Source organism: Triturus cristatus, chromosome 9 (assembly GCF_964204655.1).
Source record: "Triturus cristatus chromosome 9, aTriCri1.1, whole genome shotgun sequence".
NCBI classification, from domain to species: Eukaryota; Metazoa; Chordata; class Amphibia; order Caudata; family Salamandridae; genus Triturus; species Triturus cristatus.
Genome location: NC_140592.1, coordinates 172,853,452 through 172,876,275, shown reverse-complemented (window position 1 = coordinate 172,876,275; position 22,824 = coordinate 172,853,452). Strand labels below are relative to the sequence as shown.

At 43.3% G+C, this 22,824-nt stretch overlaps 1 protein-coding gene across 14 annotated transcripts in view; it reads right to left on the bottom strand.

The window, feature by feature from the left end:
* MAGI1 (membrane associated guanylate kinase, WW and PDZ domain containing 1) overlaps nucleotides 1-22,824 on the bottom strand; it is a 1,064,730-nt gene that overhangs the window by 21,668 nt on the left and 1,020,238 nt on the right. For all 14 annotated transcript variants that reach the window (XM_085624690.1, XM_085624691.1, XM_085624696.1 and 11 more), the window contains 3 exons: nucleotides 7,274-7,364; nucleotides 3,781-3,841; nucleotides 509-652 (listed from right to left, as the gene is read on the bottom strand). In XM_085624690.1, coding sequence (XP_085480816.1) covers nucleotides 509-652; nucleotides 3,781-3,841; nucleotides 7,274-7,364 — 296 coding nt within the window. The remainder of the gene's footprint in view (nucleotides 1-508; nucleotides 653-3,780; nucleotides 3,842-7,273; nucleotides 7,365-22,824) is intronic.

The window sequence follows — 22,824 nt, the reverse complement described above, 5'->3', positions numbered from 1 at the left end:
AAGATGGTGGCCCAATGTAAAAACATAATAAAGGCAGTTGAGTGTTGAGGTAATGGACACAATGGTTGTCTAGCCCTTGAACAATTTTTTACCTGCCCCCTGTTTAACTACAACATTAAGATCTGTTGAAATCAATACATAGGTGTTTTATTCAAGATCAAAACCCCAGATTCCCCTTGGGTTTTCTTACAGGCAGCCTTTTTGGCTGCTACAGAAGATTTAAAGCGACAGAAACTGCTATTTAATGAACCCCTAAAGGGTTTTTATTTAAGTATGTAACATTTTACTTATCACATACACATATAAAACTAAGATATTTGCTACACTTTAAGAACACAATGCTATTGGGATTTTAAATTAGGATAAGGAATTCAGTACCTGTTTGAATACTTCCACAACCCCCCCTCCCCCCAAAGTACCTTGGTTCAATATCTCAATTGCCATCCAGGTATTGATTTGGTTGGCCAATTAAAAAATAGCGCAAATTAGTTTAAACCTGCATGCATACCTTCATCTTCCCACATCTTTCAGCAGGTCCGTCCTCTGCTAACCGCAGTACATAAAGATCCATGCTGTACTCCCGTCCACCACGGAGGCTGAATCCAAATCCTTTGACTCCTCTATCCAGCTCCACCGTATAAAAGTCCTGATCCTGCACAGAAACAATAGACATATAAATAGTAGGAAACATCATATGGTACACTGCTATTGGGATTAATGATAAACTTCTGAAAAATTACAGGCCCGATCCTGCAGTGTAAAAACAGATGAGCTGAATATAGACATCTATTTATTAAGTCTTCTCACATATGTGGGTTCATTATTGGCTAAGCAACGAAAAGATACTTGAGCAGTATAGGGTAAAAGGCATCCCAGCTTTAATCTACTGAAAATGCAACCCTGAAATTCGCTTGTCCCTGAAACAGTGTGATGGAATGGAGAAGAAATGCATCTGGACAAAGCAGCAGAAAACAAATGCACTGGACTATATTGTTCAAGGTGGAGGGGTAGGTAGGGTATACTAGGGGACGAGTAGTGATCCAGACGGGCTGCCATATGACCGCCCCTGCCCCCTGCCCCCCCCCCCCGACCTGCCATACCGGTTTGTTTTTTTCTCCACATCCCTGCCCCTTAGCATGGCTCCATGACCCATGCCACCAAGCCCCCACCCCCCTGACATTGATTAAACACTCCACAATGAGACTAAGGCATATATGGACGCAGTTATTGTTTATAGGTAATATAGAATGTTTTATTATTACTGTTTTATTAGCATGCAGTTAACCTGATAATGTGCTCTCCCCTCCATTACCTGCGGAGGCATGATTGCTCCAGATTGCATTGTGAGCATTAAAGCGATCTGTTCAATACTTGCATACTATACAGAGACTTTAGAGCTATTAAACAATTTCATGTGTATCCAGAAGGGACTTTATAGACCAGGGCTATTAAGCAATTTCCAATGTATTGATTCAGTGTCTGAAACATGCTGTGTTGATGTACTTGCTGAAATGCCGAAAAATTAAAGTACAAAAAAAGCCACGTCAGAAGCAAGACCTCTGAGATGTATAGAAGATAGTGAAATATAGTGGTTAAATTCACAAACCTATTTGCACACACAAATTAAACTTCTGGATAGCCACATAACTCCTGTAGGTAGTTAACCACCATGGACATTCTCTAAAATCCAGAAAAGCCAAGGGCAAGAATAAGCACATTACTAAATGAGAATGTGGAGAAAACCCCAGCATATAATAGTAAGGGGTTTCCAGTGGTAAAAAAAACAAATTCTGTGGAAAAGTAAACAAAATAACATACATAGAATTTTCCAGCTGGTAGAAATTATGCAGAGATACATTTACAAATGCAATTACTCATTGAAAACTGTCAGTTCTTCCAGAGTACTTATGAATGTATTTGAGCATCCCCTAAAAGTGAATTTTATTTTTAATGAAGGATTAATCTCACAGGAGCAAATCCACAGTTTCTATTGCAGACTTTGAGTACTCTGCCTTTTAAAGATGCAATAAAAATCTACTTCTACCACACAAGAAATTCTTGTACGTTTAGGGAAATGGGGTCGATCAGGCACACATGGCTTATTCACTTCTTGACCTCAGTATTCGAAAGAGGGCACTAAACCATGCTTGATATCCAGCCAGTATTTTTTTTTACTTGGTTGTCTATCTACTGCAAAATTAGTGCTGGCAACCGTTGAAAAAATCACTAGTCCATAAATAATACAGGTCACATCCAGGTTCTTAACAGTCAAAATCTTCAAGCAACTGATGGCTCAAAATGTTCAAGTTGTGGGTAAACTGAATGCACGCTTACATATACATGTGACAATAGACCACGCCTCAGACAGCAGGCTTTAATAGGCTAAATCAATGGACAGCCGGTGGTGTGGCATTCATATTTGCCAGACATGAACCGCCTCGTAAAATATGGATATGACATGTAAGTTACTGTAAAACGAACTCCCCTGCAATTTATACTCCAGAAATACGTACATAAATTATGAATGCCTTAAGGCATCTTCTGACTGTGTTCATCTGCAATATCCTGAAACCTTATGAAGCTCCTACCACATAAAATGACATCAATGCGTAGTAAGTACGCTGGAGATGACACATGTCAAAACAGTTCCACTTCAAATATTTGACACACGCAGGCTAAGACGGCAACATTTCACCACCGGGCACTAATTGTTACACATTGAGAATAATACTTAGTGTCATCATAAAAACAGAGCAGACTGCAATGAATTTATATGTGGTAGATCTGCCATACATGCAACCTGATTAGTGATAAGTATTCAAGTTGTTAAAACACTATAGCAGCTCCTAAACCCAAGGGACAGAGGGTAATATGCTGGGTGATCAATCTATTCAGTTTGGAAATAAATATGTATTTGATATGAGTTTTTATCAAGAAATATTTCTCACCTTTGATCAGAGTACTGCTCAGGTGGGAGAACATCCACACAGAATGGCAGGATAGGGAGTCTACGGTCCAGGTGGACAAGTAGTGTAAGAGTCAGATGTTTTTCAATCAACACCCCTGTTCTGAGATCTGTTCAGCTGAACAGATGATTTAGTTTTCAAAAGATTTCTGAAATGCATTCAGTTGGGTTTGATCTAATAGGCAGACTGAGGGCATTCCAGAGGGGATATCCTTGCATAACTCGTAAACTCCTGTGTGTTTAATGCTCTTACACGATTCACCTGATGGGTGGATACTGGCTGAAGTGCTGGTATGTGTTTAATACGGTGCCAGTTCCTGCAGGTACACCAGACCTGTGCTCTTGTATACTTCACAAATACTGTACACAACCTTCAATTTAATCATTGTGTTGACAGGGAATCAGTGGAATACTTTATCGTGGGTTTGATATGGTCTTTTATGGTTAGTTGATTCAATAAGTCTGATTGCATGGATCTCCAGTCTTTAGTGCATGGCCAGGAGTTTTGTGGCTAGTCCACAGTACATGATTTTACAGCAGTTGAGGTACTCTTGGACTCACCTCAGTTCGATTCTGCTCAGTGTGGAGGAGTGGGGGCTTTCAAAGCACAAATATCAACAAGTTTACAATCTTTGACAATTTTTTGACTGAGGATACCCTCTCTTTTCTTGACCAAAAGAAAATACAGAGGTACATTACTTTCAGAGTGGTGGGTAAGAGTTGATGCTGTAGGGATATTCGAAGATTAATGAGTTAAATAAATATATGCATTCTTTAGCAAAATATCAACAATGTAAAGAAAGGGGAATTGTCACCTGTGTTACTGGTGCAGGTTTAAACTCAAACTGTGTCTCTTGCTTTGGTTTTGAGTTGTTCCTGTAAAAAAACACAATAAATAAGTCGAGCAGTAGTAATTCAGCAGAACGTCTGAACCATTCAGCCACAACTGGAACAGACTGACATTTTCTGAATCACAATTTATAGACAATTTGGAATGTTTTCTATGTGTAGTAAACATCTAGGTGCAACAATTCACTTTAAATTCACTGCAGGGATATAGTACTTTTTGTTTCCTTCGACAGATGATGCAGTAACAAAATGAATTCATCTTCCCACACAGGTTTCATGGATATCAAAAAGTGGCCCCCCAACAGTGGACTCTAATGTGCATTGTGAAGTTACAATTGTTCTTATAGAAAAAATCCTTTAATTATACTATTTAATTCAATTACACCAAAATTACAAAATGTCAACATACCTCCACTAATCAAAACAACCCCATAACAAAGGCCAATAAAGAATAATTCAAAAGCTCCATCTACTGTTAAAAACTGAAGTCCCTGTTGTATGGCAACAGTTCGTCTAGCGGAGAAGGTAACAATTGCATTCCTACTTTGTAGGCCAACAACAGAGGAGGATTCAAACAAAATTGAATCACGTTATGGTGGAGTTCACCTGGTTTCAGATCCACCTTCTTCAGGACCATCAAATGATAATGAATGCAGTGAAACAAAATCTAAAATAACTGGAGTTGGCAATGGTGTCCAGATGTATAGCGACAGTATGTATGGAAGCACTGCAGGGAATTTTAACTACACCACAGAATAACCCCACGATAACAGTGAAGTTATCTTAATGCGAGAATGATGCATGAGGTAAATGCCTTGCTTGCACTGTCTAGATATTTCAAAAAAAGACGGATGTATTAAATCACATGTCAGTGATAACTAGGGTTATAGACTACAATAGAGCTACTGCATACTCTTTGAACGTGAAAACTGCTTGAAAGAAAACGGACTCTGGGTGATTTAGTAATACCAATGTCAAGAGGTCATAGTAGCAGGTCATTTGTCTTCGATAGCAGTGGTAATAGAATGAAAATCTAAAAAAAACGGTCATTCAAAAGACCATCAACTTCAAACTGGAGGCTAGGGGTGGTGCCAAGTAGGCAACATACAATATGCCTTTAATATTGCTTGCAATGCTTGTTGGTAGTCAACCAATCATACATCTAGGGATCATCCCAAATCAGGCTATACGGTCTGGGGAAGTAACAATTGTTTATGTGACATTAGCTAGCTGAACAGTTCCGGATTGGGAACGGAAAGCAGCATTCGCAAACGCACTGAAACTGGCCCTTCTCCTTTTATCTTTTTCCGTCCATCTATCCTTTGCATTTGTCCTTCTTTCTACTCTTTCTGCTCGTGCCCCTACTGTGACTACTTCAACAAACCCCAGGGACCGTGACAAGGGCACCATCTGTGGCATTAGTCCTTCCAAAAGAAGCCTCTTATGGCTCCATACCCTCTCACTCCCTTGCTAGATAATACCGGATGAGATAAATGGGCAGTACAACCCTGTAGCCAAATGGTAAGTGGTATAAAAGGTCAGAATATCCTTTAAAAAAAATGTGAGCGCATATATAAGGTAAATAGAGATGAAGCGCCTTAATATTTTTGTCTGCAGGATTTTATTTTTTAGTTAACAAAAACGAATAACCCTCACACCGTGGGAGATTTCTCCAATGGTGCAGGGGAATTCATTAAAACATTTTTTATTGCCCCTTACCACTGGTTTTTCACAGCAATATGGGGAGGAAAAACTGGCCATTCAACAGCCCACTCTAAATCGGAAGGATGGTTGAATGGCCAGACCTCCAACAGACTTCACCAGTGGGCTGTCAGAGGAGTGTCTCAGCAACTGAGACATCACCATCACTGACATTCTTCAAGGGCACCCGACTGTAAATCAGTCTGGCATACCTTCACTTTCGTGCAGTTAGGAACTCCCTTCCCCGCCAAACTGTAAATCAGCCCCAAAGTTAACAAATGGAAGGAACTTTAACACAAGGTCTCTAGAACAGGGGCACTAGGTAAATACTTGTATACATTGGCAACACAACAGCTAAGGAAATGATTGTAGAAATTATTCAACAGAGAAGTAAAAGTAAGAAAATCAAGGTGTATATGGGATAGTTGGGAATGGAGAAGAGTGCTTAAACACTACAATAACTCCAAGTAAACAACATGGAACATGCATAAGGACTCCTAAGGGCATCACAGAAAATATCCATTAGAGTCCCAGCTCAATGGATCTGGCACTTATATTAATTTTATGTTGCACCAATCATCTCAGGTTGTGGTATTAGTAAATATGAAATGTTTCTTTACAGATAGTCTATACTTCACCATAACAATATCAATTATCAGTACTTGCTTTGAAGTCTGTATTCTATTGTGACATTTGCAACTGTTAAATGTATTGGGCAATTGTCTTCTGCAATTGCTCTTGGATTGTAGCCATAAAACACCCCACTGCTTTTTGTAACTGCATATACTGCTAAAACATTGTGCTGAATACTCCTCAGAGATCATGTGGCATATACAACTAGCAGGTGTCCTAGCCCAACATTATCATGTTGGTACTGGACAATCTTTTACAGTAGATGCATTCTTATAAATAAACCTGCAGCAACAAATATTAGGGATCCAGTAACTGTGTTGAAGTCAGCAAAACTAATTGTTTAACGTCTGACTCAATTTCATTCTTAAAGTTGGCCATCATGTTATTAACATACCTGGATTTACAAAATCCTTAAGTCTCAACCGGTCTATTTCTCTTTCTCTATGCCTCTTGCAAGCCATCTTTCATTTTTAATGGACATGGTCCTACCTGCCTTTACCCATCATATTACCCAATTTTCAATTTTTGCCACTACAACTACTTAGTTTTCTTTGACATCCATCATGCTGACAACTTAGAAACTGCAAGAGCTCAAAGCTGGACTGACAACAACTCAGAGCTTCTGAAAGTTTACCAGATGTCATATCAAGAACACATAAAAGGAACAATAGCAAATCTCTCTATAATTCTACTTCAAAGAGATCAGCACAGTAAGACCTGAACTTTCAGAGATGAATTTATAGTATGGTTTTTTAAGCAGTGAAACCTAGTTATGCACTTGTCCTATTCCCAGAAAACCATCCATTTCACAACATAACACCAGCTGAATAAGGCACAAGTAAGAAATGAATACTTGCAGATTACTATTGAAGTAGCTTAATGAGTACAGTGTGTGTAGGAGAGTGTGTTAACCTTCACACTTTTTTTGTTCTTTAACTTATCTTGAACTAGGACCAAGGTTCAGAACATTAACTTTTGGTAAGTAGATTGACCAAATTAAATAATGAATAATGATTACGCGGTCAAATTTTCTAGCCTTTAGAATTATGTTAGTGATAAGTAAACAATTTCAAAATAGTTTACAAATCTTATTGGATTATTACAAAATAAGGCAAATTTACTTACCTCGTCTCCTGGGGTGTCTGTTGAGGGGTATGCGTGGTTGTTATTGTAGCAATTTTCTCTGCATTTGTCAACAAAGAAGCATTGGAAGATTCTGCAACCAAATTTTATAATTTAGCAAGGATTGTCAAAACAGTCTAAACACAATTAGAAAATAAGAATTTTATTCAACGAGAACAGCGCTAGAAGGGATTTATAAAACGTAGGTTAGTCAGAAATGAAATAGGAATCAAGGGTTAAAATAAAGGCAGCAGTGCAGTCAATTCAATAGTTACTCAGATAGAATCTCTAAAAACATGATTTCAGAGATTCTAGGTCAGGGAGTTTCCTCTTGGGCACAATGTGTACATTTGAATGTTAACTAGCTATATGGTGCACCATGTTTGTTCCTATACTTTGCTAGCATGGCACACATGCCTTAGTATGGGTTGAGTTGCTTATTAAATCAGAGGAAACATTTTGTAAGACTAAAGTACACCGGTTTAGATGTGGAATGGGTTCATGGATATAGCTGCCATGAAGAATGACCAAGATAAAATGCTATTTATTTATTATAGAATACACACATGCCATAAAATATGAACAACACACCACTTTATAGTCATAAGCGCTAGTGAACTAAATTCCAAAATATTCTTTAGAAGGGGCATATAAATAACGTACTCATTCCCTAACATGTATACTACAAACCAATGAATTCAAGGCTGTAAAAGTTTGAAGATTAGCCAATTTCAGGAGCTGAAGAAACAAGGACTAGTGCTAAGATCTTTAAAATTATTTCTAGCTAGGTTGGGTCACTTCATTTAGCAAGATGCAAAAATACAAACTACGGTGATGCAAACCTCACTTCATCTCTCCCCCACAATACTCATTTCTCAATGTCAATGAGAACATCCTTAGCCCACTTCACTTTCAGACTTACATTTTTCCTACTTCCACTTCATTATAACTCCTTGTTTTGTGATATTGGTATCAACATATTTATTTTTTACTGAAATTTGCTATATCCAAATGTACTCCCACCGTATAAATATGAAGTATGAAAAAGATTGTTTGCAAAAGAGCAAAACAATTATGTTAAATGCAGTAAGGGCATACAAGATGCCACTGCTCTAAAAAAAGAAAAACACACCCATGCAAAAAAAAAAGTACAGACACAAAAGTTGAATAGACAGAGGGAAAATTAGGAAGCTCGGATAAAGGAGCCTTTTCAACAACACCCTTTCATTTATATACACTTGTCTCCAGGGATGGTTAAAAGCTCTGATCAAGTATCTAGACCTCCACATCCAAGCTTCTCGATGTCTTCCAAAGCCTCTAAATACTCCTTTTGCTATCACAGACATCATTTTCATGAAATAAATCTTGAAATTTTGAAAGCTTTGTTCATCAAATCACGCATAATTATTTTTTAACCCATTGATTGGATTTGAAACTGAGAGCAAACGCGATTTCCCTTCAAAACAGTCTATCCTTGAACAATAATACATTTCCCTGAATCAAAGCCCAATATGAACTATCTTCTTTAAGGTGAGGGTCATTCAAATATACTCTGTGCAAATTGTTTGCTGAACAAAAGACAATCCTTGGTCACTGTATAAATGAAATTAATTGAAAACACCTCCTCTCAAAATATTGCAGTTGGAGATTATTCCATTTCCAAAGACAACTTCTTCAAAGTATTGCACAGCAAGCTCATAATTGGTGGAATGCAAAGCCATGTTCAAATAAGATCTGGGAAACCTCTCCCTCAACATTTATATTATTAGGATTTCCTCCAACCTCTTTAGTTCTTCAAACCACACTAAAGTTAATGAGGATATATGTAATTCATGGTTAAACTGATAAGTCAAATATGTAACTTTTACAAAATTACACTTACCCGCCAATAAAAAGTTAAAAAGGAGACTCTTAAAATCATTACTACCTAAAATCAAAGCCCCCAACTAGATTGGCATTTCCAAGTACTTAATGCTTTCTGAAGGCCATTTAATCTCAGAAGGTGGAACATGAACTATATGATAAGTTCTGAACAAAGCTAAAGCACCAGTCCTAAATTAAAACAGTGTATAACCTGAAAACTATCTCTAAAGATCAATCAATTATTGGACAAGTGTTATATAATCTGGGTTCAAGAGTAACGATAAGTCATCAGTGTGCGCCAATACATACAGACAATACCCCTTACCAGTTGACAGACAATATTTGCATCTCAATTTAAGTAATTAAAAATTGGCTCGAGGACTAGGTCAAAGAGAATAGGGGACAAAGAAAATCCTTGATGTGTTCCTCTCTTAAGGTCAAGGCAAGCCAAACTCATGCCATTAGTTAATGCCAAAGCATTAACAAACAAGTTAATAATAAGAAGGAACAAAATAGCTGGGAAACTGAAGTACTTCAGCATTTTACTAAGAATCACCACCTGATCGGATTACAAGTTTAAAATGAACAAACTTTTTGCCAGGTTTGGAAATTAAAGATGTACATACATTGTCTTAACAAAAGGATCCAAATATTTCACTATACACAGTGCCAGCGCACTGTCGGTCTTGGAGATGCGCAGAGATAAGCAGGAAGCAGACAAAGCATTATTTATTTAGAATATCTTTCAATTCACCTTCAGTGAAGAACATGTTTCCAAACACAGGGCGGCAGTAACATGTAAACAGCTCACTGAGGCGTTATTATGAGAGCAAAAGAGCTGTTGCAGTGGTGGTTCTCACAAAAATAAAAAACGCCTGTCTCTAACTGTGCATCTGCATGTGCAATTATTCTCCAACACTAGGATGAGGGGATTAGAATGTGTTTCTATGTAGGAAAAGCTGCTGCTCTGGCTCCAGTACAGCTGTCTCCACAGTAATGAGAATCCTCAAAGGATTTCCATTTGCGAACAAAGGATTGTGGGTATGCAAATGATCTGCTCCGACTCAGTTTCCACTAACGCTCTTGCTCGCTTGCTTTCCCCAAAGTTTTCTAATGCCGGTGATAAGCCCTCACAAGAAATAAATCCTACATAGTGTACATATCTTTTGAAAATAATGCAAGTGCAAAAAGGGTTCAAAGGGAGAAACAAGTCCATAACTCTGCACATTCTCCCACAACAAACTGAAGACACAGTCTAACGATATCAAAGGAATTATTTGAAAGTAAATTAACACAAATAAATGCTTGATGGCGTAGATAATCTTTCAGATGAATATTTTGTTCAGAGTAATTCTAAGAGGTTGCCTCAGTCTATCAGGATGGTCACACAAGACGCTGATAAAAACACTAATGACAACTTCAAAAAAATTGAATTAAATGTAGGGCCAACACCCACTGTCATCTCTACATTGGCCTACTGAGCAAAGCTGATCCAGGGTTCTCACCAGGATCTATGGGGAAAAAATCCAGTAAAAATAACTTTTCAATAATTGAAATTTTAAATATTCATTCAAAAATGGTGAACCATCCTTGCAGATGTGCATAAAACAAAGCCAGAGCAACAGGAGCTGGCAGTAAACACTCAGCACTGGTTTCTATCCATGGCAGTAATGCTAGCACGGTGGACCCTGGTGTCTTAAGTTAAGAGCTCCCATCTGATGCATATCTGCAATATAATATTTCCTATGGAATGCATCCACTGCTGTATACAAAGATTGTAGATGAATACACTAAGGGAAAAGGTGGCTGAGGTGCACTTCTTTTGTAACCCATTGCAGTTACTTAAGTTAATGCGATGGCTTTCATGGCCTGGAAGCCATCTTTGCCACAATAGCTACCTCTTTGTCTTTTTAGTTAGTCTTATTTTTTGGAAGGGTGAAACACCAAGCAATATGCCATTTACTTGATGCTTACAATCAGGCCCTTCCAATCTACGTGGGTATTTTCATTGAAATGATTTGACTATTGTGATGTCAGACAAATCAGAATATTTCAGGTATGGCAGTACCATTCCATACCTAATTATTCTTGCTGACTGCTCTTGAATTAAGGAAGATTTTCTTGCAGTGTACCATTGAATGAAAGAAGAAAATCAGAGTCAGTGGTACAATGATTCAATTGCAAACATCAATCGACGGTCCCACCAGATCAGGGTGGAAGCCTGCCCCTAGAGGCATCAAACATAGCCACATTGCCAGCAGAAGACCCAATCCTTCCTGGCACTTGCCCTGGAGGAGAAGGCAGAAAATAATTACAATAGAAATCACAATAACTGACCTCACTGATATTATGGCTCTTTGGTAAAGGGGTCATAGTAAGTATATAAATAATAAAGAGCTTGTAAAGCGCCTGGTTACACTAGCTAGTGTGTCCCCGCGCTGTGGCCAATGATGCTAAAGGAGGTGCTAATAAGAAAACGGGCTAAAAAAAAAATACATGGTTCTATATCTGGTAGAGCCATGTCCTCAATTGTTTCCGGAAAATGTTTTCAGATTGTTCCATCCGAAGATCCTGTGGAAGAGCGTTCCACTGTTTAGCAGCAAGGTAGCGGAAGGATCGACCCCCCATTCTCATTCTTTAAATTACTGGGATTTGAACCTGTCCCGAGCCCCAGGATCGTGAGGTCCTGGTAGGAGTGTAGGGGTACAGTAGGTTGTGTAGGTAAGTCGGACCTTTCCACTTCAGGATCCGTTGACTAATGTATAGGGCCTTAAAGAGAATTCTTTCTTTTACCGGGAGCCAATGTAAAGTAGCTCGGGCATTTTTGGACGAGGCTCTTCTAGGGAGCATCAGGACTAGGCGGGCGGATGTGTTTTGAATGTATTGCAGTCTTTGAATGCTCTTGCTACTGGCGCCTATATAGAGCGCATTACCGTAGTCCAAGCGGGAGGTGACAAATGCGTGGACTAAAGTTTTCCTGGCAGCTATCGGAAGCACATCTATAGTCTTCTGAAGGCCTTTCATTATTCCAAAGCACTTCCCAGCCACAGTCCTTGTGTGGTGGTCAAAAGAGAGCTTAGAGTCTAGCCACATCCCCAGGTTCTTTACCTGTTCATTAGGAGTGGGAGTGGTACCCAGAGTCTGTGGCCACCACCTTGGTGACCATATTGAGGGAGCCTTACCCACAATTAGGACCTCGGTCTTGCTGCCGTTCAACTTTAAACAGCTGTTAGACATCCAGACTGCCAGCTCTTGTAGGCATGTGGAGAAATTAGTGGCTGCTTCTTCCTGAGATTGGGATAGAGCTACTACTAGTTGCGTGTCATCCGCATATGACACGACACTAATGCCGTATTTTTCAATGATGATTGGCAGAGGAGCCATATACAGATTAAAAAGCGAGGGGCTCAGTATAGGGCCCTGGGGAACCCCCTGATCTAACCTGATGTTCTTGGAGTAGTACGGTCCTTGAGATACTTGAAAACTCCTGTCCTGTAGGAAGGATCTTAACCATTTCAGAGCCAGATTGGTCAGTCCTCCTTCCTTAAGGCGCTGTAGGAGTATAGGATGGGCAACAGTGTCGAATGCGGTGCTGAGGTCCAACAAAATCAGTACTACCGTCTGTCCTTCATCAACCTGTCTGCGGATGGTTTCTGTGGACAGAAGCAGCGCAAATTCTGTGGAATATGTTGCCCGGAAGCCCGATTGCGTGGGGTGGAGTAGACTGACCCGGTTCATGTGTATTGTTAGTTGAGCGTTGACAGTTTTTTTCTGCAATTTTGGCGAAAAAAGGTAGGAGTGATATTGGTCGTAAATTCTCCAGCTGGCTAGCGTTTACCCCTGGCTTTTTTGATGGGGATAACCACTGCCTCCTTCCACCTTTGGGGAACCACCCCTGACTCAAAGGAGAGTCTGAGGAGGTACCTAATATAGGGAGCCAGAATGTCCATGTTCTCCCTCATATTTCTAGGTTTCATAGGGTCTCGGAGAGCCTGACTTGATGTTCAGAGCTATGGTTTTGAGGTCGTCCAAGGAGGGAAGGTTAAAATTGAAGAGGCAGAAAGCCTCCTCCAGGTTGCACACTCCTGTCCTATCTGACCACCTGTTACGTGCCTCCTCCAGGAAGGTTGAGTAAATCCTCTCTACCTTATCAGAAAAATAATCTGCTATCAAGTTGCAGGATTCCTCTGAATCGTTACTAGGAGCAGAGGTTCTGTCAAGAGACAATAACTCTTTAAAGATTATAAATAGCTCTCTAGAGGAATTTTCGGCTAGTTCTATCTTCATGTTATAGTAAGCAGCTCGTGTTTTCCTTATTAATGAATGATAGTGTTTGAGACCGGTTTTATATGTGGCCTTCCTGTTTTCTGAGAAGTCTTCTCTCCACCTTCGTTCCAAACGTTTACAGGAAGACTTCAGGGTCCTTAGTTCTTCATTGAACCAAGGTGCTGCTCTGGACTGTCTCCTCGGGGCCCTGGTGGCCCAAGGAGCCACCTTGTCAAGTGCCTCACTGATCCGTTTATCCAATGCACTGCAGGCAGTTTCTACATAATTCCCTCCTGGTGGCCCCCCGCTGTAGAGCAAGATTGAACTTGGATGTTGAAAAACTGGCCCATTTCCTCTGAGGTCTACCTGTATCTGATTTTATCAAATCTTGGGTTTTGGGAATCATAATACTAAAAGGGATCATGTAATGATCTGTCCATGGAACTGCAATCGGAGTGTCAACCCTTAGCTCTCCCGTTAGCAAAAATGGGATCTAATAAGTGTCCATGCCGGTGGGTCGAGTGAGTGGATTGTAGCACTTATTGAAGTGCGGCCAACTCTTGACAGAGCTCTTGCACTGAGACATCATCCATGTCGTCAAAGTGTAGGTTCAGGTCACCCAGCACCAGCACTTTGGCACATCGCAGTGCTAGTTGTATGACATGTTCTCTGAGACGGGTAGCGAATTGTGAGATCGAACCAGGTGGTCGGTAGATTAAAAAGCCTTTAATTACCTGGTTTTTGTCTGCCGCTGCCATCGTCTTTGGTTGTTCTACCCAGGGTGAAAGGTATTTGGGAGGAGCTTGTTCTTTGTGGTTTGGCGGGAAGACAGAAGTTATGACATTCACTGGAGCGCTGCATTACCTTCCACTCGTTAGACTTAAAAACCATAGAGAGGTTCCCATTTCAGCAAGCTTTCACTCAACCACAGAGAAAAACCACGGTAAAAGAAATTGGGTCTCTTGCAAATCAATTGTAGGTCCTGTGTAGGGTGTTTGCTGCCTGACAATATCCATTTATATGAAACACAGTAAACAAGTGACACTACAATGCATCCCACTCATTTCTGTTGCGAACATGGTATGAAATGTGAGAATATTCAAACAGTGGAGTTCTACAATTACCGCACAGTGAAGAGAACTTTAGCATATTGCATGTGGAAATAAACATCTGTCATGCTTCAAGTCTTTTCACAGACCTATTGAAATGCTATAAAACACAAAATATATGTATAGCAAGGGGAAACAAACTCCTCCTTCACCTATCACAATGAATGACCAGGCACCACCTCACTCCACTGAACAGTGCTACCTAAAAAATAAACAAATCCATCGAGGAGTTGGGGAGGGAAGGGAAGTGTTCAGACCAGTGCTTAATTTTTAAAAATAATAAGTGCCAGAGACAACACTAGGAGGCCACTGCATCTTGCACCACCTATTGCCCCAGCCAGCCAGCTCTGCAAATAACAGTACCAATACAACTACTAACCTTGCACCAGTGATCAATCAGGCAATTTAATGCTACCCAAAGTTATAAAAGAATAGCTTGGGTAGTAATAGAACCTATACATTAGAATGAAAATGAATTACATTCATTAATATTGCATGCAAAAATTGCCATAAAAGTGTAAAACCTAATGTTAAACCGACATTTAAAATGTGCTAAATTGCAGTAGGCAATCATTGCTATTCATGTAGGCACTAGAAAGGCCATGAAACAAGCATTTCCAGCTAGATGGGAACTCCATATTGCTGAAATGAGAACAATGTGATTTAGAAGCTTGCCCCTAGAATGACATGCTTAGAGAGGTTGCCATAACTGAAAAATCCTTCGGTTTAACAAAATGTATTACTTTATTAAGCAACATTATATTCCTGAATGACATCTTATTTTCTTATGTTTCATAGAACGTTTGAAAATAATTATTTGTGCGTTTAAACAATGATTGATCAATAGCTTAAAAGGATGCATTACCTAAGAGTGATTTTAGTTGTTTAGTTTGTGTTTAATTGTTCTTGCAGGGAAATAAATCGAGATATAGAAGGCCAATGGATGCTTAAGGCCTGTGGGAACTATGCCTATGTTTCCACAATCTAACCAAGCAAGGCTGTCAGAAGCAAACCAATAGATAAGAAGTTTAATCCGCATGATTTTCTGAGGGAATGGAGTAGCTGAACCTGCTTACTAAAGAACTTTGCCTCCCGACTGATTCGTGGAGGAAGAAGCCTGCTACAATGTTTGACACGTTTTGACTTTTATATTAGTGCATGTTCCTAGGCTGATTTTAAGCCAACTATTCCCTTTTTTCCTGGCTGATATCCTGACAATTGTAGCGACTGCTGCCGCTATTCTCCTAGACTTGACAGCTTACTACTGAAACTTAATGCCTACTTATTTTGATTTATAAAGTCTAGTCTAATGAACTACTCTTTATGGGGAGTTCTGCTGCTCTAATTCAACTTTGCAGCTTTATGCTCTTTTAATTTCACTCTTTTCCATTGTATAAGAATTCTTTACAGGTTCTTAGAATCTAAAGCTCTGAACCGGATTTATAGAATGGGGAACTTATTCCTTTATGGAACACTCTAAATGAAATCTTATTATTTGACGCGTTGCTCGAACCATTTCTTTTAATGAGATTTCTGTAAACTTATCTGATTAATGGGCTAACTAAATAAATTAGGAACTTTACTAATCTCTTAATGAGCAATAAAGTTTAAAGCGACAATACAAATCTCATCATTGACAACTTAAACTATTAATGAAATTCAGGTTTGAGATGTCCAACTTGCTCCTTGATTTCTAATACATTTTCAAGGTCCATCACCAAGACAGATTTAGCGCGGAAGAGAGCTTAAATTCTAACTGATGACAACATTTTGTGCTCAGCCCACGCTAACAGTAGCATGTATTCATCATTTTAATGCATATTAAATTATTAAACTGTTGTTCTGCACATTTAAAAATTAGGCAAACAGTGCCACTATGTGGTGGCCTGTTATAAGTGCCAGAGTTGACAATTATGTGCCAGTGCTGAGACCTTGGAACCCACCAGCTCAACTTAAGCACTGGTTCAGACTGAGATGGAGCAGCAAGAGCAATACCAATAAAAGGGGGCAAAGGAGCCAAACCACTAATATAAATTGGACTTCCTTATTTCATTGACTAATACAGTTGGTGAAGTAGCAATATGCACAAAAAGGTGGCATAGGCTAGTGTAGGAGTTTACTATGCTGCCTTGTACAAGGTGATGGAAATGTTGGGACTACATGTTATATACCTTTCCTCACATGTTATGATACAGCATGCTATTGTATGTTGTGAAATATATAGGTCACATGTTTATTTGCACCACATGGTGTAAAGAATATGGCCCTAACATTATTGAAGATAAAAAGAACCCCACTGTTTCAAACATGGCATGACAAACAATGAAACTAGAAGCAAAATATAGTTGTGTGCCATGGAATGTACCCATTCAGGAACTATAATTTACCACGTTTTGAATCCACTAAACATGAGCGCTGCAATATATTACACTTTACATTCGAATGTTATTATTTCTTGGATAAACACATCAGCCCTCTGGACTCATTTATAATGGATCAATGCTACTCTGTTCACGGTTTCTTACACGGTCCACTGTTTATTTCTACCGCCACTGGAATTTAATTGCCAGGCTCTAGCGCATTCTCATTACAATAAAATTGCTATGGAGCATTGCCTAGTTTGGCATATCGCATGCATGTCAACGGGTTTAGATTGCTGCACCCCTCCCATCCTTCCCAGCCCAAATACAAAGCAGAAACTCAGGCGAATTGCGAATTTTAAAGACATGCTCTGCGACTCTATTAAGGGTGAAAAATGTGAACACTTCTGCATTAGTGCCGTAGCTTGTAAATGCAAATTGTGCAATGTAAGGAGCCCAGTGATGCTGTGCAGACCATTATCATATTTCTTTTGCTGTAACCACACACATCAGCTGTTTCATTAATCCTTAATTCGGTTAGAGCTGTAGCACAGGGCGATATTGCCGGCGCCTCAGCCGCTGATTTGCATAATGAGAAAAAAAGGGGTGCATGCAGTACATATCATACCTCATTAAATATTAACTACCTATTTGCTGGTTCTTGTTTTGTTTTTGCTTTTTTTTCCAACTGAATTTGAGAGCTCAAAGCCCTATTAGCAAACAAGAGAAGGACGGTTTATTTCATTGCATGTTTTGTTTTTGTTTTTTTATTTAATAGACTAACAGTGTGTCATTGTGTGCCATTATTACTAAATAATGACTTCTGACAAAGGACTATCATCTTTTTGGGGGGGCACTGTATTGCAAAGATACTAAAGCTCACCATTGTTGATGGAATAGCATTTTTATTTATATTAAGGTCACGCTAATTTGACCTATAATTTGTGATTACTTGTTTAAATTATGGTATTTTAACCCCTTGCGTGCGCATGACGGAACCACGCCGTCATGAGCCACGGGCGGCGTGTGCTCATGACGGCGTGGTTCCGTCATGCTGTGGCCGCTCCGCCCACACGTCACTGATTCCCCGCCTGTGCGGGCGAAATAACGAGTGGGCGGAGTCGTGACGGAACCACGCCGTCATGAGCACAGCTCGCCCGTGACTCATGACGGCGTGGTTCCGTCACGAGCATGGCGGCACCGCGCTCACAACACCCTACCCCCCCAGCGCCGCGGCGGATTTTGCGCCACGGCGAAGGGGTTAAAGAATTCAAGCTAACCAGAAGTAAACATTCCACGTTTTAGGTCGAGCGTTCAGGGAATGCACATGTACTGTTGATTTGGAAACGACTATTGTGCCTATAAAAAAAAAAAACACTAACAACGGGCTTTTAGCCCACCTAATACTTACCATTAGTTGGCTCCTTTCTCACTCTCCTTCCCTTCCTCCATATTGGTCATCACATGCAAACATCACGTCCTCTTCATGTGATTTACTCCTTTTGATGGCACACAGACCAAGTACTGATTAATTGGCCTTTGTTTCCTTCAGCTGACAAGTACACAGTGAGATATTTTTTTGTTATTACACCGTCATCACTTTTTCGTCATCACTGGTTGCTTCTATCGCTTGCCCCTTGCACTCATCACTCCACGTTTTCCTTGCCTCGTGCCTAGCAACTGCTACAGAATTCCTCGGCTACCATATTAGAGGCCAGTCTTGAACTACAACTGGTAGAGACGATTCTAGCCGCAGATTCCGTAACGTAGAATTATCCCCAGGCGTGAGACTGGACCCGGAAAACTTTCTTGCCCAGCATCTCTGTGCGCCGGGTGGCGGTACCACGCGACTCCGCCCGACGTCCTCCGCGGGCGTGACGTCAGCGAGGTCTCATAAGCCCCACCCCGGCATGCTGACGTCAGTTTGCTTAGGAGAACTTTTCCGAGCCACAACGCGGAGCCATCACAACAAAACTGAGAAGAGCATGGAAACAGTGTGCGAAAAAACCAGAGAACAAAAGAGAAACAAAAAGGTGAGAAACATCACCAGGGGGGCACCAAGGCACCAGAAGGTGACAACAGCAGGCCAGAGCAGGAAAAGAACAGAGCACCACTCTGAGGAACAACTGTGCAAGCCAAGGCGGAAGTACCAGGTGGCAGTAAAGCACCAGAAGGCCAGGGCAGCAAAGCCATAGCAAGAAAAGAGCAAAACACCACTCCGTGGAACCACCATGCAAGCCAAGGCAAGAGCCCTCCTGGAGGCGCAAGCATGTGAAAGCACCGTGACAGAGAGAGAGAGAGAGAGAGAGAGAGAGAGAGAGAGAGAGAGAGAGAGAGAGAGACTACAACCACAACCACCAGGGGAAGGGCCACAAGCCCGAAACAGAGGAGCAACAGCAAAGCATCGCCAGACTACACTGCCAAGGCTGGCCATACCTCCGGAAAGGAGTAGGAGGTCAAAGGACAGGCAATTCATCCGCAGACCACAGTTTCAAGGAGGGCCATAACCTCCGAAAGGAGCAGGAAGACAAAGGCCAAGTAAAAGAACCCCTAATGAAGAAGACCAGTTGGGGATCAGAAACTCTGACCACAGAGGGAAAGAGCAAAAGTAGGCCCTCACACTGGAGAGAAACCAGCTGGAGGGATGCCCGACCGGAAGAAACAGAGGACACCCACAGAAGACAAGTCACCCAGAGGGAGGCGACTGCAAAAACCCAAGCAGAGGGTCCTCGCAGAACGGAGAGGAAGGGCGGGTCGTGAAGGAATCTGCGGCTAGAATCGTCTCTACCAGATACATCGTTACCGAAGGTAAGTAACTTGTACATCTGATAGAGACTACTAGCTGCAGATTCCATAACGTAGTATAGATAGCCATACCCAGAAGGGAGGAGGGCCTGCGAGAAAGCCTCCCCACCAGGAGAGACACAGGGCCCCAGCAGGGGACATGGCACAGGGACAAGAAGGGAAAGACCAGGAAAACCTAAGCCCAACCAAGGAAGAACCGCTCAACACCCCGTAGGGGCAGACATCGCCCTAAAGCCTCAAGGAACACAAGGAACACCTCAACCCCAGGGAGAAGAGGTAGAACTGGAGGCAGGACCCACCTTAAGAACCACATTCGCAGTGACAGAAGAGCTGCACACACCCTCCCCCCGCTGCAAACAGCGGACAAGGCAGGGACGGCTGCACCGCCAAAAGTGCTGACAGAAGAAGAAAGGCACAAGAGAATACAGCAAAGGCCACGACGTCGTAGCAGAACAAACAGGCCTGCACTGGCAGGCACAGCCAGAAGCAGGCAACACCACGGAACGGTGCACCCAGGATAAGCTAGACGCCGGCCGAAGGCAGAGGTCAGGAAGTCCGAAGAAGGGCCCGCACATTTCCCAAGGGAGGGGCCGGCACACACTGACCCACAAATGAAGGAATCAGGCAGAAAGAAAGACGGGGGACGGACCAAGCCGTCCACCCGAACACAAAAACCGGGGAAACCAGTCCCCCCCCCCCTCCGGAACACCAGACAGAGGACCAAGCAAGACAAACGCATAACCGCTACAACGCAATGCCGCAGACAGCAGGCCGGACAATGCCAGTGACACAGCGATCCAGGAGAAGGACGGACTGGGGCGCAACGCAAGCCACTCCAAAACCATCAGCAAGAAGATCGCACCAGCGACATACCGTGACGCCACAGAGAGCAGAAGTCCGAAGGACGACCACACCTCCCCAGCACATGATAAAGCTATATAATAGCTACCATTACCCCACATAGGGCATGTTACGTCCCAGAACAGCCGAGGACCAACAGAAAGACCCGCAGAAAAAACAGCAGATGGCTTGCTAATCAGCCAATAAAGAATACACAGAAGGCCTAATCTCAGGGCCTACACGGCTTACCATCAGCCAAAACCACAAGTCAAAACATGGCCTGACCAGCAGCCAACAGCACTAAGGTCCTAACAAAAGGATCCGAAGGCACGGGAACCACACAGAACAAACAACCGGGGCTACGCTCTACAAGGCCCCAGGAAAACCACAGAATAATACCTCCCAAAACACAGACCGACTCACAGGTCACTGAGGAGGAGGGGGGGGGAGGGGGAAGGGGAGGAGGAGGTCGAAGCCCCGCAAGAAACCTCTGAATGGCAGAATCTGCAGGGGCGTGGAACAAAAGAGCCATCAAAAGGAAGATCCACCAACCGTTCCCTCACGTTCTCCGGGAACACACTATCCCGTAGCCAGGCATGCCGACGAAGGGCCGCCAAAGAAGCCATCGTACGACCAAGCACATCAAAAACGTTCAGAGCCGAGTGAAGAATAAATGCCGCCAGCTCCCGGCGATCCAACACATGGTGTCTGAGATCTACACAGGCACTCTCTTGAGAAGCGGCTGACATAAGGGACTCCGCCGAGTCCCACAAGCAAGAAGTAGCCCTTGCTAATACACAAAGAATGTTAAGGGCCCGCAAAGCCGCAGTGGTGTAGGCGAAGATATTGCGCCCCCAGGAATCTAACCAGCGGGCCTCCCGTGACGGGGGGAGACAACACCGATGGCAGGGAGGGAAAGGCAGTTTGTAAAAGAGGGCCCCTGGTAGAGGGGTGGAGGGAAAGACAGACCGGGTCATGAAGCGCAGGGCAGTGGCGGTGCAGAAGCGGCTGGGGCACCGGATCCACCGTGGCGGGCCGCCCCCAAGCCCCCAAAAGAAACGTGTGGAGCGAAGCCTCAAAGGGAAGAAGCAGCTCCTGACCCCCATAACCCTGATGGAGGACCTCCATAAGATGATCCGTGGGGAAATCGGCAGCTGGATTGCCCCATGCGCAAGATCCCCCGCCGTCGTGGAGACAGCCCGAGTGAAGGCAGCACCGGTCTCCGTAGGGCCCCGTGGCAGGGAAAGTAGTTACTGGGTGGGCGACGGCTGCAAGCTAAGGCAGCCGTCCCCCAGGCCAACCGGAGGAAGGAAGGGCCAAGTCCGGAAAGGAGGAGGGGGGACCGAGGAATGGGGAACCTGAGGCCCTTCCGGTGAAGACTGCAGGCGCGGCGACGGTAATGAGCCGTCCTTGGAAGACACCGGGGAAAACTCCACGACGTGGCGGCCCGTCTCCGGTGAAGAGGAAACCAACAACCGCTGAAACTCTGGAGAAGAGGGGGCGTCCGAAGAGGACTCAATGACCAGACGCCGGCCCGGCACCGTAGAGTCTGTGACCGGCGTCAGCTCAACGTTGAAGGGGACGCCGGAACGACCTCCGCTACAACGTGCGGAGCAGGAGACCGGAGCTGGGTCAGGGCCGGGCCGGCCAAGAAACGGCGCCGAAAAGGCGTCGACTTGACCTCCGACGAGGCAGCCGCCTGCGTGAAGGGACGAGGGGGGCCGGAGACACGCCCCAAGCCCTAGCCGGCCCCTGCAGTGCCTCGGACAAGGCCACCGCCTGCCCAGAGGACTGAGGAGGACTCGATGATACACCCGAGTCCCGGCAACCTCCAGCGACACCACAGGGACCCCGCGGGGGTTTGCGGCGAGGCATTGGCACCCGGGTCCGAAGGAGGGAACCCCCAAGGGCCACACCCAGACGGCCCCACATCTTCCAAACCTGGATCCGAACCTGTTGGCGCCAGGGCTGGAGCCGCCGGCGATGCAGCAGAAGTCCCCGCACGCGGCAAGGGATCCACAGACATCCCAGGAAGAGAAGGAGGAGCCAAAGAGGCCTGCAAGGCCGCCTCATAGCCCTCCATCTGGGCTCTGGTCGCCCCCATGCTGGGGAACGGTGGATAGGACGGCAACGCGTGGTGCACCCACGCCCCCAACAGGCCGGGGACCGGGCCTCGGGGACAAACTGCGACACTAACCAACAGGTGAGCGACGCTCTTGCTGCCTGGGAGAAGGACGATGTCGGAGACTGCGGTTCTTGAAGCGGTCCGCGGGGGATGGACGCGGCGACGCCGCCGACCTGGACAAGCGTG